The 17,185-nt window shown below is 48.1% G+C and overlaps 1 protein-coding gene across 3 annotated transcripts in view; it reads right to left on the reverse strand.

Annotated features, from left to right (window-relative positions):
- The window catches only part of BORA (BORA aurora kinase A activator), a 911,814-nt gene that overhangs the window by 327,848 nt on the left and 566,781 nt on the right, over positions 1 to 17,185 (reverse strand). For all 3 annotated transcript variants that reach the window (XM_069639407.1, XM_069639408.1, XM_069639410.1), the window contains one exon: positions 15,481 to 16,076. In XM_069639407.1, the coding sequence (XP_069495508.1) occupies positions 15,481 to 16,076 (596 nt within the window). The remainder of the gene's footprint in view (positions 1 to 15,480; positions 16,077 to 17,185) is intronic.

Below are 17,185 nucleotides of genomic sequence, written 5' to 3' on the forward strand. Positions count from 1 at the left end.
AGGGGTTTACAATACCAGATTCCCCCTGCATACCGCTGAGACAAGGATTTCGTTACTAACGGCTCTATTTCTTCTATAATGATCTGAATATATATATATATATATATACACATATATACACATATATACACATATATACACACACACACAACCGTCTGCCCCTGACCTACACCAGGTGAATGGTTTTTTCGATATACCATGACAGACTCATTGGGCAATTTCTTAACTTGTAATTATGCATCAACATACCCTACCTAAAGTACGCTTTATAGCTTGTAGGTTACTGTGTGGATGTGCACAAAGAAAACTCGATTGATAGCTCCTGAGGAAGTCAATTTGAAAATAAATGTTTTAGAAAAAAGGCCGAGGAGCGAGGCGTAGGGCCACCGAGTGGGGAGGAAATCACTCTGTGTCCCAAACCAAAAACTCCCAAAACTGCCCCAGCCGCCAGTACCAGCCATGAGCCAGTTTTGGGTGTAGCAGTTAACATTCCACTAAGCAGCCTGAACTCGCAGCCACCAACCTGCCTTACGACCACCTGCCCGCATATCACCGCTCGGGGTCCTAAGTCGCCGACCCGGATCCTCGTGGAGGCCGTGGCGGCGCGGAGGTCGCCCGGGGAGGAGCTAGCGGGGAGTGGGGAAGCAGACGCCTGGCCGTCAGAGAGACCGAGCACGGACGAAGAAACTGTCGGTAGCCCAGCAGAGGGCCGGGAATGTGAGGAAGATCTGCCAGGAGGGCCGAGCACGCCAGCCGAAGACGGCGTCGGGCCTGGGCTTGAAGTTCGAACAAGGGTGAGGGTGGGAGAGGGAGAAGGAGAGGGGAGAGACTTCAAAGCGGTCGGCTTGCCGGCAGCTGAGGAGCGCCCGAGCGACACGCAGGGAGCGCCAGCGGCAGGCAGCGAAGAGAGCAGGCGGCCAGCACTGTCGGTGCTGGCAATGGTGCACGCCCCTGCCCAAGGGACTAACAGTGACTTTCTGCCTGGCTCCCAGGAAGGAGGAGAGGGGACAGCTGATTCCACAGAACTGAGATTGGGCACATCTAATCCACCCAGAGTCAAAGCCAAGAGAAAAAGAAATGAGAATGCACGCTCTTGGGCCTCCAAAATAAGGACGAAGGAAGGCACAGGTCACCGCAGACTGCCTCGAGCGAAGCCATATAAAAATCAAGAGGCAGCGGAGGTGGATCAATCTCCACAAAAGACACCAGAGATTAAAACTACAAGAAAACCACCAGTAACTCAGTCTAAAATACTACTTTAAGCCATCTTCAGCACATAGAAGTAGAAACACTGTGGAACTGTCAGACACGGAAATCCTCCAAGCATTACAGGATTGCTGGCCGCAGGCGAAATGCCGGAGAATAGACGATACATCAAGATTGCCCACCAAGGCGCAGCCTGTCGCATATATGAGCCCTCCCTCAGAAGGGACTGCAGGAAGGACAGGGCAGCCCGGCGGCCCCGAGACAACGCAGGAAGACAACCATAGAAAAGAAAGGGCCTGGGCGACACAAGCTAACGAAGAGGAAGGCCTAGGAAAGGTCTCCTCTTTAGAGGCGATCGTATTAGACCCTGAAGAGACTTCCGAAGAGACACGAAATGGAGAGTACCCGAGCCCAGTGGTGGAAGACACACAAAGATGGGGAAGCGGTGGAACCCACACCTAACATCTACGGGTCACACGTAATCGATCCCGCATCAGAGTCAACAGACGTGAGCACGGATGCAGAACGAGAGAAAGGTGAACCCACACTCCAACAAGCAGAACTTAGACGGACAGCCACAGTATCCATTGGTGAAAAAAGCCCTTGTAAGGGGGAGGGTCTCTTAACCCCGAGGAGCCCGTGGCCGTCTGCCCCTCCATCTGAGGGGGCCCAATTGCACCCGGGCGGCGACATAACTGATCAGGGGAGCAGGGAAACATGGAATAGTCCAATAACAGGACCCTCAACTAGCAACATCCCAAGGTACACGGGATCGGCAAGAGCCTCTGCAGTGAACGAAAATCAAAGAAGGCCAACGGACTCTTCTTGCTCAGAGTCCGGGCCAGGGTACAAAAAGCAGCACAAAGTGCTAGAAACCCCTGCAAAAACAAGAACATCGACTTCGTCAAATCATACAGGCGCTGAAACCCCTTCAAAAAAAGCAGACATTCTGGCAATTATGTCAACAACAACAATTGCTTTGGCGCCCTTTATGAAGCTTTACGAGGCCATGAGTGACAACTTAAAAGATCTCAGCACAACACAAGCCATGATGTATAGCAAACTGATATTTCTAGAGGCTTATACCATGGCCAGAGATAAAGGCTCTCCCAATCCACCTACCGAGACAAGTATACCAATCCTGACAACGGAGCAGAACATAACTACAACAGTCTCAAAGAGGCATGCAGTATCCACCGCGACGCAAACAGACATAACTATAGATCTGACCAGTGACATCGGTCAGGACCAAGAGAAAGAACCACACTTAAAGAGACCTCAGACAGGCCTCGACAAGCAGGTGCAGGGGCGGGGCGGTGAAACCTCCAAAGAGAATAGTCAAGCCCAAGAAGCCCCAAGCAAACCCCATAAGAAGCAAACTCAATTTTTTAAACAGTCAACCGGAAAAGCAAAAGGCTCAACTGTGCTCAGTTACCTGATCGAGAAAGAACCCCCCTCATCAACAACAGCGATGAAAGCCAGGCCTCCCACTAAGCAAAATAAAAAACAGCAGGGGGCCGAAACGAGACAGAAGACCCCAGCCCAACAACCGTCCACCACAAGTGGGAGCCCTAAACCCGGAACAGCGGTGAGCTCGCCCAAATCTGCTGAAGACTTCCTTGAAGATGACTCAATGATGAACATGAGCCAACACCTGGACGAAGAGCCAACCCAAGTACAAAACGAGTGTGCTCCGCTCATGGCAACAAGAGACATCCATAGGGAGACACACACGGGCACAGGGTTCAACTTTGAGGATGAAGCATTTAGCTCAGAATTCCTAACACTCGAGGATCGCTGTAAGAAATTGAATAAAAGGGCGCAGTGGAGAGCAAAGAGCCCGAGGGGATCAGCGAGCAAGGGCAACCAGGAGTCTACAAACCCTCCACACGAGAAAGAAAACCGACACGTGTCCAAGCCCCAAAGTCATACTTCTGCCTATGCAGAGCCGCACTACACAAGCAAAACGAGCCTCCGACCTAGCACAGATTCTTGGAAACAGAAAGCGCCGCACTTCACCTCCAAGACGGAAAAATACCACAAGGATGAAAAAAACACAAAGGAAGAAATGGATACTGAAGCTGGAGCAGATCCCTGGAAACGATGACGAGGTAGTACTAAACAGAGGCGCGGTGCTAGAACTACTGAGCTTCGTGCCTAATCTCAGATCTATAAACACGAAAGACCTGCTGATAGTAGACCCCAGCCAGAGCCAGCACAAATCCATCTCACATCTCTACGTGGCTTCCAAATCTGTGTTTCGTCTCCTGATAGCCGAAACGAAAGCTTTGCTGAAACTTGGATACGACATCATAGAATCAACTAGATCAACACGGTTCAACCGACCAAGCCCAAAACGCGATCATTCAGCTGCTCTGGAAACGAGAAGCCCCTCATCAAAACATTGTCAGTACACAAAAAACCATCGGCACGAGACAAGAGGGGAAAAATCAAATCATAGATACGAGCCACAAACTACTACTAAGGAGAAGGCCTACAAGGACCAGGGAGGCGGGAAAGCGCCGGCAAGAATAAGCCAAGAACAAAATAACAGAAAAATGGACCTCACGATTACAAAAACGATCTTGGCAGACCAAATACAACCTTCGCTGAGGCACAACTCGAGACTCAACCTAGTCCTGGGTCCAGAGTCGTGGTTATCCAAAGCACCGACTGGTGCACCAAGGAAATAGCAATCCAAGTACCATGAGTCCGGTTCAGCCTTCACGACCGTCAAGAAAGCTGAGAGATCCTGCATCCGACTAGGCTCATGGAACACCAGGGGACACTCGCATCTAACGCGACCAGGAGTCATTGAACTACGAGATTATGACTTTCTATGTCTACAGGAAACCTGGCTCACAGAGGTCCCGACACTTGAGGGATACGAAATCATCCTCTCACCGGCCACAAAAGGACAAACAGGACGTCCATCCTCTGGAATATTGACAGCATGTCGTCAAGGCTGTGGCTTTTCACTCGACGCCACGCTATTTAGCAGTCCCTCCATTCTGATGACCAAAGCAGTTCAGACTGATCGCGAAGAACACCCAGCCAACCAGCTACGGGAGCCACTGATCATCATAAATACGTATTGGAATCCAGCTGGAATCAGTGACGCATCCTTTCTGGAACAAATGGAAAGAGCGATCGATGATGTACTGTCGGCCCAGTTAAACCCTAACCTCGTGATCTGTGGAGACATCAATGCCACATGCCAGTCCTCAGACAAATTCACTTCCCGTTTGGACAAGAACAGCCCGGGTGCGAAGAGAGGAGTCCAGTGGACGAATTTGATGAACTCTTATGAACTCCATAACCTGGACGCAGCCTTTCCAGACCCAAAACGGCTGCCGACTTGGGCAAGGCGAGAAGCGAACGCCACAATAGACCACATATTTGTGTCCACGCCGTTGTTGGCAGTGATAAGTTCTTTTGACGTGATCAATGCGCCGGCTAGTGACCACAACTTGCTGGTGACAGTTTGGTCAACAACACAGGTGGAAAGAGACTACGCGTTGCCACAGCTCTCCACGAATAACCAGCGAACAAGAGTGAAAATATCGGCTAAAGCAATAAAAGAACTAGGACACAAATACCAGGCACAGGCAGAACGGGGGACAAGCGAGCAGATCGACTACTTACCTTTATTGGTCGCATACAAAGTCAAGGCCACCAACAGAGCCAATCACAACTGCTCGCACCACAGATTTGACAACATCGTGGTGCTAAAACGCAAGGAGATGAGAAGGCTAAAACGACAAGCTAAAGTGAGAGGAACTGCGGCAGCAATAACCGAGGCAGCAGAGGGGTGCCGACAGTACAAAAACTGGCTCAAAAACTATCGCCTGACCCTATATCAACAGGACTCAGAAGCTATTCTGAAAACAATAGTATCCAACAACAGCAGAGAGTTCTGGAGCCTCCTGAATGCAACACACTCTGACGGAAAAACTGCTTTTATTTCAAACATCGGCGAAGCTACCTGGGTACAATTCTTCAGCGCATTGTGTAGGAAGTCCGAAGAAGAGCAAACAGAGAAGCTGGCAAAGACACCATTACCATGGATCAGAGTGGATGACATCGAGGACATCACAACACAAATTAAGAGACTGAAAAACTCCCGGGCCCCAGGCCCTGACGGCATCTCGAACGTTGACCTGAAGTCCTTCGAGGAAAATTGGGCCCCCCTTCTCAGTAAAATCTTTCAAAGATGTGCCCAACTACAATCTATTCCTCCATCATGGAAAACGGCCACAGTCGTTCCAATTTACAAGAAGGGAGATAAAGAAGATCCAAAAAACTACAGGCCGATCGCCCTTCTCGACTGTATTGGTAAAGTGTTTGGTTCTCTCATTCTGAGAGAATTCAACAACTGGGCCAAAACGGCGGGTTGCCATGACTACCTACAAACAGGTTTTAAAAAAGGACTGGGCACAGCAGCCAACATACTGATGCTCAGCGTGTTCAAAGGGAAAGTGTTGGAGGGTGGACCGCGACTTTACCTAATCTTCATCGACCTCACCCAGGCGTTTGACAAGGTGGAGCGCCCGCGGCTCTGGCAGAAACTCAAAACCTGGGGCTGCCCTACCCCGATCCTGGAGCCGATCAAAGCACTGTACACCGGCACCACCATGCGAGTAAGATTAAACCAACACGGCCTCCTGTCCCCAGCGATTCCAACCGCCAGAGGGGTGAAACAGGGGTGCCCTTTGGCCCCGGCCCTATTTATCTCCTTCCTGGGGGACCTGCAAACAACGTTCGAAGAAGTCCACTGCTTCCCACCAAAGTTGGGCGATACACACGTGAATAGAATTCTATACGCAGACGACCTGGTCCTCCTAGACCACACTGTCGTGGGCCTACAGCGGCAACTAAAGGAACTCTCGGAATACATGGCTGACAACAAATTGGAGATAAACGAAAAAAAGACAAAATTTATGATCCGGTCTACAAAACCAAAGAAGGTGGAAAAAACCGCTCTGTTCTTGGGAAAGCAGCGTGTCGAAAAAGTCGCCGAATTTAGATACCTTGGAGTGACACTCGATGGCTCAAGAAATGAATTAGCAATGCAAGCCCACCTCAAAAGAACAACGAAAAAGCTGATTGCACAAGCCAAAGCAATTAACAGAAAATTTGGTCGCTTCTCCCTAATTCCTGTTGTAGACTTCTACAAGAAAAAGGTTATTCCGACCTTGACCTACGGCGTCAACGCCCTTCCGAATTTACCCACTGTTGTGTGGCCGAGACTGGAAGCGATGTTTTGGAGAGGGACACTGGGTCTCCCTAATTCCACCTCGGTGACCGTCATAAGGAAGGAACTCAGCCTACTATCACTCGAGGGAACAGTGAAATCCAGCATGTTTATGCTTTACCGCAAAACCAGAATTTCGCCTGACCCATCAATTTACAATCTAATCAAGAAAGAATGTGAAAACGGCCAAAGTAAATTGCTAAACCGTTGGACAAAAATAAACCAGGCTCTGCTGGCTATGACAGAGTGCGACGAAGAGACACTTGTCAGAAACCCTACAAAAATTCATAACAAGCTGAAAGAAATCGACTGGATCCATACCAACGAGGCAGCTCTAAAGAACAAACTGACACAGCACCTCCCGCCAAACAGCAGAAGATTCAACGATTTACAACCGTACATCAAAAAGTTCCCTTCTAGACACGCTCGCGATTTAATAATGAGAGCGCGGCTAAACCTCCTGTTAACTAACGAAATTTTAGCATCAGAGGGCTTTCCCTATCGAACGAGTGCCGATTCTGCAAAACGCCAGGAACAATAGAATCGATTAGGCATTTGCTCTTAGCATGTCCTCGCACAGCCAGGATCCGAACAGTCTACCTGTCGAAGATCTTTTCGGAGCACACTTTAAGCGACCAGGACGTTTGTTGGTCCAGACTGATGGCCGGAGATAGACCCTCGTGGCGGCTGGCCACCTACAAAATGTTGGTCTATATAAACACTGAACTTCTCAGCCGACCGGTCCGTCCAACGACCTTCGATGAGTTCCGGCCTCAACACAATTCAACATAATACAATACAATACTTCTCCCGTTTTAATCATCACCGATGACACTACAGCTTCGCACTGAAAATGAAAAGTCTTCTATTGTAAAAATCTTATTGATTAAAAGCAATAAAAAAAAAAGTTTCTAAAAAAAAAAAAATTATATATATATATATATATATATATATATATATATATATATATATATATATATGTTGTTATGATCTTGATTAAAATGTTATTTGATTGAATTCATAACCATCTGTTTCTGAAGAATACTGGTCTTGCCTATAGGACCATTCATAATTTAGTTGATACATTCATAAGGTTGGACTGTCATACAGTCCGATAGCTGTATGAAAGGATGGCAATACTCTTTGGCCTTCATCTATCGGAACCATGCGCCCGAAGTGATGGCAAACCATTCTCCAGAAATCAGCGCCAGCCGTTCCCCTATTGAAGAGTCCTAAAAGAACACCTCAAATCAGCAAAAAAAGAGGCAAACGAACAGTAGAAGATGTGGACAGAGCTTCATTTCCAACCCTGCATCTCCCAGGTCTTGTGTAACCCTGTTTTAACAGTATGCCCGGTCCTGCCTCTACCCATTTGGTTATTAGGCATTTGGCCATTAGGGTCTTCGTGGGCTGAGGGTTTAAATCTCTGGGTGACAAGACCCTTCATTTCTCGATGTATAAAGCAGCATTTGCTTACCAGGTTGTTCAGACGTCCTGTAGCAGTTTTTCAGGAAGTAAAGCTGCAAGTACTTTCTTCTTGGTCCTAGGTTGGGAAGATGTTCCTGATAATCAACTCGAAAGGTCCCTGCACTAAACAAAGGGCACCCCCCCCAAAAAAAGAAATGGCAGATCGCAGGATTGAAAAGTACACATCTGTGTCCCCTACGGATACCAAAAAAAGATATATTGGGCTACCAATGCAGTAAAATGGCTTGCATCCCTAGTGAAGCTAAAACTAAAGTACAGGCACCCCCAAACGACTCATAAAACCAACATAGGGTGATGCACTGTAGGGCACAAATAGCTTGGCTGAGTGGCACCGCTGGAACTGGGTGCCTTCGGGGCAACTGAAAAACCATATACCTAAAGTAGTGTAAATAGGGTTGCACTGGCAGGGGGGGACTTCTCGAGAAGTACTTCTAGCCACCAAAAGTTAAGTTAGTGATCCAATAAAATTAGAAGGGGCGGGGGGGGGGGGGGTGCGAATCAGAAATTAGGGGGCCTTACGAAAAGGCCCTAGAATCCTCAAACACAGGATTTCTGTCTTAACACAGGCACACAAGGCATTCATGGCTTTTAGAGCAATGCTCCCAGAGGCAAATGCCTTTTTTGCCATGAAATATATCTTTTTAACACCACTCGGGAAGTAATATATGGAAAACTGCAGCAGACTTCCCCTTCTAAGCTCTTGGCGATGGGATGTTTTGACAGAAAATATGGATATGATTCAGATGTGCGCTTTTAAACCAGCTCCTTATCAACCACAGGAAGTGAACATGGGTTATACACAGGACCATAATGTTCAGAGCAGCATTGAACAGTAAAAGGTCCTTTTTCAAGGATATTAGTGAGATAGGACTACGCAATAGTCCTTGACGGAGCACCCTATGTGAGAAACTGTGCCACCTTTAATGAGGATTAACATTTTTAAAAACCTGAAAATAAATAAATATATATATATATATATATATATATATATATATATATATATATATATATATATATATATATATATATATATATATATATATGACAATGCATTACTTACCGTAAAAGCATTTCTGATGGTTGTATCTGCTTAGATTCACATGCTGTGCATAGGTCCGACATCCAGTGGTCACTGCGGGGTATTGCATTTTGTTTTTCGTAGTCGAAAAGGGGACGTCGACAAGGCGTGTCTGTAACACTATCCCTATAGTGACGTGTGTTGTACCCACAATCCCTCATGCGTCGAGGTCCCTCTGTTTGTATTTTTCTGCCCTGAGGGAGCCTTCTAGACGTGAGTGAGTACAGAAAAGAGAGAAATATAGAAAGATGTCTATGTTCCTTCCATCCAAGCGGGGAGGAAGGGTGGGCGCATGTGAATCTAAGCAGATACAACCATCAGAAATGCTTTTACGGTAAGTAATGCATTGTCTTCTGATGTTTGTTAATCTGCTTAGAATCACATGCTGTGCATAGACTAGCGAGCAGTACCCGGAGTTGGCGGTGGGTTATGAGAAGGAACAGTAGATAAAAGATGTCTTAATACTGCCTGTCCCACCTGGGAGTCAGATCTAGAGTGTGCATCTAGACAGTAGTGTTTTGTAAAGGTGTGCACAGAACTCCAGGTAGCCGCTTTGCAGATGGACTCAAGGGGAACATTTGCAATGAATGCTATGGACGCCCCCGTGCCACGAGTAGAATGTGCTCTTGGCCTAAAGGGCAGTTCTCTCTTAGCAAGAGTATAGCAGAGAGTGATGCATTGAACAATCCATCTAGAAATAGTGGACTTTGAAACTGCATCCCCTTCTCTTCCTGCTGCCACCGAGACGAAGAACTGATTAGGCTTCCTCAGTAGTCTGGTTCTTTCCATGTAGAACATGACCGCCCTGCGGACATCTAGTGTGTGCAGAGTCCTTTCTCCCAAGTTGGAAGGATTTTGAAAGAACGCTGGTAGTTCTATAGACTGGTTTACGTGGAATTTTGAGATGAATTTTGGAGCAAACCTTGGGTGAGTGCGTAGAACCACTTTATCTTTGTGAACTGTAACAAAGGGGTCTAGAACAGAAAGAGCCTGTAGTTCACTTACTCTCCTGATGGAGGTGATAGCTATTAGAAAAGCAGTCTTAAGAGTGAGGTCTTTAAGAGATGCTTTGTGCATGGGTTCAAATGGTGAGCCCATGAGTTTGGTAAGTACCAGGTTAAGGTCCCATCCAGGAGCTGGGTCAGCTATCGGGGGTGTATTCTCTTTATTCCCTCCATGAAGGCCTTTATAACAGGGATCTTCCACCACGACACTTTGAGTTGGGAAGTGGTGTATGCAGAAAGTGCCGCTAGGTGGACTTTAATGGAATTGAACACTAGACCTGAATCCAATAAGTGGGTCAGGTATAGAATAATATGTGTGGGAGAGCAGTCAATTGGGTTGATGCTCTTTCCTCTGCACCAAATGACAAATCTCTTCCATTTGCTAGAATAGCAGTGGCGAGTGTTAGGTTTTCTGGCTTCCCTGAGGATGTCCATGCATCTCTGCGGGAGCTGTAGATGTCCAAATTCTATGATCTCAGGAGCCAGGCTGCTAAGTTCATGTTCTGGGGGCATGGATGCAGAGTCCTGCCCCTGTCTTGTGACAGCATGTTGTACGGGCAGGGGAGTTTCACTGGGGGAGATGGAGACATCTCCATCAAGTGAGCGAACCATGGCTGTCGGGCCCACATTGGAGCCACCAGTATCATGGTTACTTGTTCCTGGTGCATCTTGTGCACTACCTTGTTGAGAAGGGGAGTCGGGGGGAAAAGCGTAAACAAATCTCCCTGACCATTGAATCGACAGACCGTTCCCCTTGGATTGGTTCTGGGGGTACCTGTAGGCGTAACTTTGGCATTGTGAGTTCTCCAGGGTTGCGAATAGGTCTATTTCTGGGAACCCCCATTGCGTGAAGACGTCGAAGACGATGTCTTCGTGCAGTCGCCATTCGTACTCTTCGGGCAGGGGGAAATCTCTGCTGAGTTTGTCTGCCAGCAGATTGAGTTCCCCTGGTACATGTTGTGACAGAAGGAACATATTCTGTTTGAGAGCCCACTTCCATATGTTTTGGGCCAGTTTGGACAGTCCTGGAGAGTGGGTTCCCCCCTGCTTGTTGATGTAATACATGGCTGTGGTGCTGTCTGTAAGGACCATCACTGTCCTGCCTTGTAGGTGTTCCTTGAAGGCTTTTAGCGCCTTGAACACTGCTAGTAGTTCCAGAAGATTGATGTGTTTGGATGCTACGTTCGGAGTCCACTCTCCGTGAGCAGTTTGATGGGATAGGTGAGCCCCCCATCCTGTGAGGGATGCGTCTGTGGTTAGAGTGGCTTCCGCCGCGGGTGTGGCAAAGGGTTTCCTTTTTCTAGGTTTTCTTTTGTCCACCATCGTAGCGAGAGAACTAAGGCCTGCGAGACCACCACCAGGTCGTCCCATAGTCCGCTGGCCTGACACCACTGGCTGTTGAGCCACTCCTGCATTGGGCGCATGCGCAGGCGCGCGTTAGGGACCAAATAAATACACAACGCCATCATGCCTAGCAAGCGCATTGCTTTGCGTACCGTCACCTCTCGACCGGTCACATATTGAGGGATCTGAAACAACATGTTTTGGACCCTCTCTTTGGAGGGGAAGACGAGGCCGTCCTTTGTTTGAATTAGAGCCCCTAGGAATTGTTTGATTTGGCTGGGGTCTAGGCTGGACTTCTTTTCGTTGATGGAGAAGCCCAACTGGAACAAAAGGTCTACCGTCTTTTGGGTATTGGAGAAGCATGTTTCGTAAGAATCCCCTGTTATGAGCCAGTCGTCGAGGTATGGGTAAACTGGGATGGACAACCTGCGCAGGTGGACCGCTGCCACTGTCAGTACCTTCGTGAATACCCTCGGTGCTGATGCTATGCCGAAGGGTAGCACTCTGAACTGGTAGTGTTTGCCCTCTATCATGAACCGGAGGTATTTTCTGTGCGCTGGCAACATTAAAATATGAAAGTATGCATCTTTCATGTCCAATGTTGTCATGTAATCTCCCTGTGATAGCAGTGGGATCACTTCCTGTAGGGTCACCATACGAAACTTTTGGGGTTTGATGAACTTGTTCGCTGGGCGCAGACCTAATACAGGGCGCATGGTTAGATCCTTTTTGGGTACAAGGAAGTACACTGAATAAATACCTTCCGTTACCTGAGATAGAGGCACGACCTCTATGGCTCCTTTTTCCAGCAGTTGTTGTACTTCTTGTAGAAGGATGGCAAGATGTTCCGGTGACATGCGTCGTCCCCTCGGGGGTTTGTATGTTGGGGAACTGTTGAATTCGATGCAGTATCCGTGGGCTACGGTGGAAAGTACCCAGCGGTCTGACGTTATACCCTCCCATGCTGGAAGAAAGGATGTTATCCGGCCCCCGACCGGTGTTGCATGGGAGGGGACGCGAATCTTCGCATCACTTGGTGTGGTTAGGGGCTTGGGAACCTCTGGGGGTGGACCCTCGCCCTCTTCCTTTGCCCCGGCGCTGTCCTCTTTGGCTGTACTGGCCACTATTGGTCTGGAAATTGGCTGCTGGTTTTGTTGTTGGCGTTGGCCACGAAAAAAGCGTTTGTTGCCATAGCCGCGCCTGGTAGAGGGCTTAGAGATTTGGTCAAGAGTCTTGATAGTATCAAACTCTTTTTTTAGCCATCTCCAGAGCCTCATCCACCGCTTTCCCGAAGAGGTTTGAGTCTTCAACAGGTTTATTTATTAAAGACGCCTGTGTCTCCGGTTTGAACCCTGAGTTGCGCAGCCATACGTGTCGTTTTAGGACTATTCCCTGAACTAGGGAACGTCCCGCAGTTTCTGCCGCATCCAGAGAGCTCTTTACAATACTCTGGTTGACCTGGGTTCCTTCGCCAATAGTTGAAAGCAGGCGTGTACGTAATGGTTCCGGCGCTTCTTCGGCGTCTTTGCGCAGTTTGGCCCACTGCGTGTCCGCATAGCTAGCGAGCAAAGAATTGTTGTTGGCAATTCTTGCCGAAAAGGCGGCCGAGGATGTAACTCTTTTTGCAAGGGCATATAACCGCTTGCCCTCCTTGTCAGGTGGTGCCTCACTGGTGGAAAGTGGTACCCCTGCCCTCTTTCTTGTGTTGGTTACTACCAGGGAATCCGGAATGGAATGTCCCCTGATGTACAGCGGGTCTGAGGGTGAAGGAGTGAAAAGTTTTTCAATTCTAGGATTGACCCCTCTGATTAGTGCGGGTGTGGACAGCGAAGGGATGATTCTTCTCTTCACCGAAGCGAGGAGGGGAATTGTCTGACTGACCGGGGGTTTCTCCTTAATTACCCTTTCTACGAAGTCTAATTCAGGGGAGAGCTCCCCAGTGTCCAGTTCGAAGTGTGCTGCTGCTCTGCGCAACAGGGCATTAAATGTGGGTTGATCGTCAATGGGAGACGTGTTTCTAACAGGTGAATTGTCAGGAGGATTTAGGTTCAGGACATCAGTGTCGGAATATATTGATGGGGATTGCCAGGGGTGAGAAGGTCCTTCTTCTGGATTTTCTCCGATGCCTTCTCCTACCGAGTCTGGGCTGTCTTCCAGACCTTCCTCCTGGTTCCGTCCCTCTTCCTCGTCCATAAAATCATCCTCCTCCTCAAAATAATGTTCTTCCCCAGTGAGGTCATACACACTATGGAAGTCTGAGGCTGTGTCCTGGTGGGGATTGACTAATCTTGGAATTTTTGCCCTGGGGTCCTCCTGAGGCCCTTCTCTTATTCTCTTTGGAGTGGGAGGGTTTTGGGAATTCATAAACCTCTCCATTCTTTCCATGCAGAGATGGAGCCTTTCCATGGTTTCATGGGGTACCCCTGAGCGGTCTAGCGGGGAAAAATTGGTGTCTTGTAGCTGAAAACGGCTCGACCTCCCACAATGTCGAGGAAAGTGTCCCGTCGCCCTCCGAAAAGCCTTCAGGTGTGCTGGGAATCCCTTTGACTGAAGGAGAACGCCCCTGTGTTTTCGGCGTGTCTTTCGACCTTTGCGTAGCGCTTGACGTGTCTTTCGGCGTACGCTTGTGGGCGTCGGCTACCACGATCCTCGCCAAGCTCTCAGCGACTCGTTTGTCAGCGGAGAGCTGTGGTTTTGACGTTATGGGTGTCGAACGCTCTACGGCGGCCTGCGCTTTCTGCTGATGCGCTCCGGCCGGCGATTTGGGGGCGGCGCCCTTATTTGCCGAAAGCCCAGTCGCTGGTCGCGGCTGCGAGAGGGGCTTCGAACCCGAACGGTCCGAGGAGGCCGCCGGTGAAACCTGCGTCTCCTTGGGCGCTGATGCTCTCTTTGCCTTCGGCAAAGAAGAGCCATGGGTTGTGTGCTTATGTGTGGTCTTGTGTGCGTCAATGTCGCCGGGGTGTTCATCCCCATAAGCAGGGCGTGAGCCGAGCCCGTCGGGGCCGGGGACAGACGACGAAGCGCGTGTGCGCTCTCTAGGGGGGGTTTTCGACTTCCGTAGCGGAGGTTGTGGTATCACGTTCCTCGTCACTGTCGGAGGTAGCGACGGTGGGTGGAGCGTCGGCCTTCGACATAGCGTAGGCCGCCCACCTCTTGACCCTACGGTCTTTTAGAGTCTCCGGCTTAAGAAGCCGACAAGCCGTGCAACCTTCCTCCTTGTGATCGAGGGGCAAGCAGCGGTTACACCGTGAATGCTTGTCCTTCCAAGTAAACTTGCCCTTGCAAAGCGGGCAAAAACTAAAGGGTGTCCTCTCCATAGCCGAGGCAATAAAACGTGATAACCACCCCAAGGGAAAGGAAGGGGAAAAGGAAAGGCATTCTCAGAAAAGAATTAGAGATGTCCCACGACCCCCACTCTCCCTACTGTATTTGGCCTGCGAGGCCAGGCCACGTGTTCGGCAAAGCCGAAGGATCTCCTCCGCTCGTACCCTCCGTCGAAGATCTTGCTCGGCGGAGACAGCTTCACAACAGTGTCGAGGGGAGGATCGATATGTTCTATATTCATATAGGAAAACGACCAAAGGTCGAGGAGATGAAATCTGCAATGTCTCTCGAGGAGCTCTGCGTAAAGGCGACCAGTAGCTGTGCGGAAAAAAACAATCTGAGGGACCTCGACGCGTGAGGGATTGTGGGTACAACACACGTCACTATAGGGATAGTGTTACAGACACGCCTTGTCGACGTCCCCTTTTCGACTACGAAAAACAAAATGCAATACTCCGCAGTGACCACTGGATGTCCGACCTATGCACAGCATGTGATTCTAAGCAGATTAACAAACATCAGAAATATATATATTTGTAATTGGCTTCACAATATCCAAACATATATATATATATATTTTAATCAAGTGTTACAAGATGCTGCAAGTAGGCACAGCTATTAGTTTCATATAAATATTCATGAAAATACCATGATGGAGAATTAAAGTAATGCATATTGTTCTTTATTTAAAACGAGCAAGGACGAGACAAAAACCACCTGAAAAAGTAAAGACAAAAGGCTCTTGGATGCAACACAATCCCGTATTACAATGAAAATCTTACCTGAATACTGCTGCTTTCGCATGGTATCACACTGCTTTCAGCTAGAGGCGACAAGCACATATGAGAGTTTTCAGCACTTAGCCTAATTCCAGTTATAAAGCTAGTCGTTGGCATACATTCAATGCCAGCTGTCTCTTTTACCCAGATGGCATCCTCTTCCACCTCTACCGGGTCAACCATGTCCACAGTGTTGTTCTCCTTTAAAGCGTCAATGTTCTGCAGTGATACTGAGCCGTGCTCGCCATTATCAGACTGCAGTGCTGTGATGAATTGTACTTCCATCCCCAGTGGTGCAAGACAAGCGAACCCATTCGTACTATTCACCTGCTGCAGGTCTGCTGGAGCATCACGCGGCATTGTCTCTTCTGGCAAAGAGTTCTCTTTATCCGCTTCTTCATGATAGCAAAGCGCCGAAGGTACACGGATATTAGTCCGATACTGGGCAGATCCTCGACATGACCTGGGTCTCAGGGGGAAAAAGCTTTTTATTGGTGAACAGCCATGAATGTAAGGACTTCCGGAATGTGAGCTTGTACTACAGCTTGGCACAGAAAAGACATCAGGGGATGTGAAAGTCAGCTTTCTCTGCTCTGTGCCTACAACAGAAAAAATAAAATAGGCACAATCTGAACATTAATAATGGACATACAATTCATTATTGCTTTAGGTTTAATGCATGTATGAAAAATAAACTCAGAAAATTGAACAGAACTATCCACTAGCAAACATCACCTATGGGCTCTCATACAGTGTCCATTCAATCTAACGGACACCAGGTGCGAGGATGGTAGACCAGTTTTAGGAGGGTGGACAAAGCATTATACTGTACATGTTCACACCCATGTCACTACGTGTTCATATGACATGCTGCGTATTTTGTTTTTTACCACATACATACAATGGATCAACAGACGATTTAAAACCAATTTGAGGTTCTCTGGTCACTTTTATTCTCGTTATCAAAGGGATTAGGATTGACAACTGATAGTGATGGGTTTTGAAACTGCACAATAGACAGCTTGTCATTTTACCAGATTCTCTGCTTCTTTTAGGACTGCGATCCTCAGTTCGGCTCCCTCCTCCTCAGTTTGAAAATTGCTCCCAGACTATTTATTCATCAGTCTCTAGGAATCCATCAAACACTTTCTTGGCTGGATGAGTCATGTTTCACATTAGCAGTCCTGGACTTTGCTACCACTACAGGGGTCGTGCGTCAGAAAATGCTTGAACTCCAAGGTACTACCAGGCCTCCCAAATTACTAGAAATCCGCAATAGAGCCACAGGGCGAGTAATTTAGTTTACACAATCTACCTAGAGAAATGCACTTGCCTCATGGTGACAGGTGACAAACTTATTTACCAGTCCTTTTGGTAAAATGGTGCACGTCACCGTAAGCACACGTCATATTTGGTGCAATGCTGCCACCCACAGGCCAGCCATGCACAGTGAAACTTTTTTTTTTACCATTTACTGCAAACAAGGTTTATTTGCAGTAAATGTCAAATAAAAATTGGTATTCGCCATTCATAAAATCTCATTGTCAATGAGAGTGGGCTGCTTTTGCAAGCCCCACTGCAAACTTTACCCTCCTGTTCGTTCTCTGGTGAAAAAACCGTTCAAATTAGGGTTGAACGAGGAGTCATCTCCCTTCTTCTCTCATCTCTAATGTAGACATGGTCTGTTTCCCTTCCTCCCAGTACTTGG

This window comes from Ambystoma mexicanum, chromosome 7q (genome assembly GCF_040938575.1).
Source record: "Ambystoma mexicanum isolate Mex_15411 chromosome 7q, UKY_AmexF1_1, whole genome shotgun sequence".
Classification (NCBI taxonomy): Eukaryota; Metazoa; Chordata; class Amphibia; order Caudata; family Ambystomatidae; genus Ambystoma; species Ambystoma mexicanum.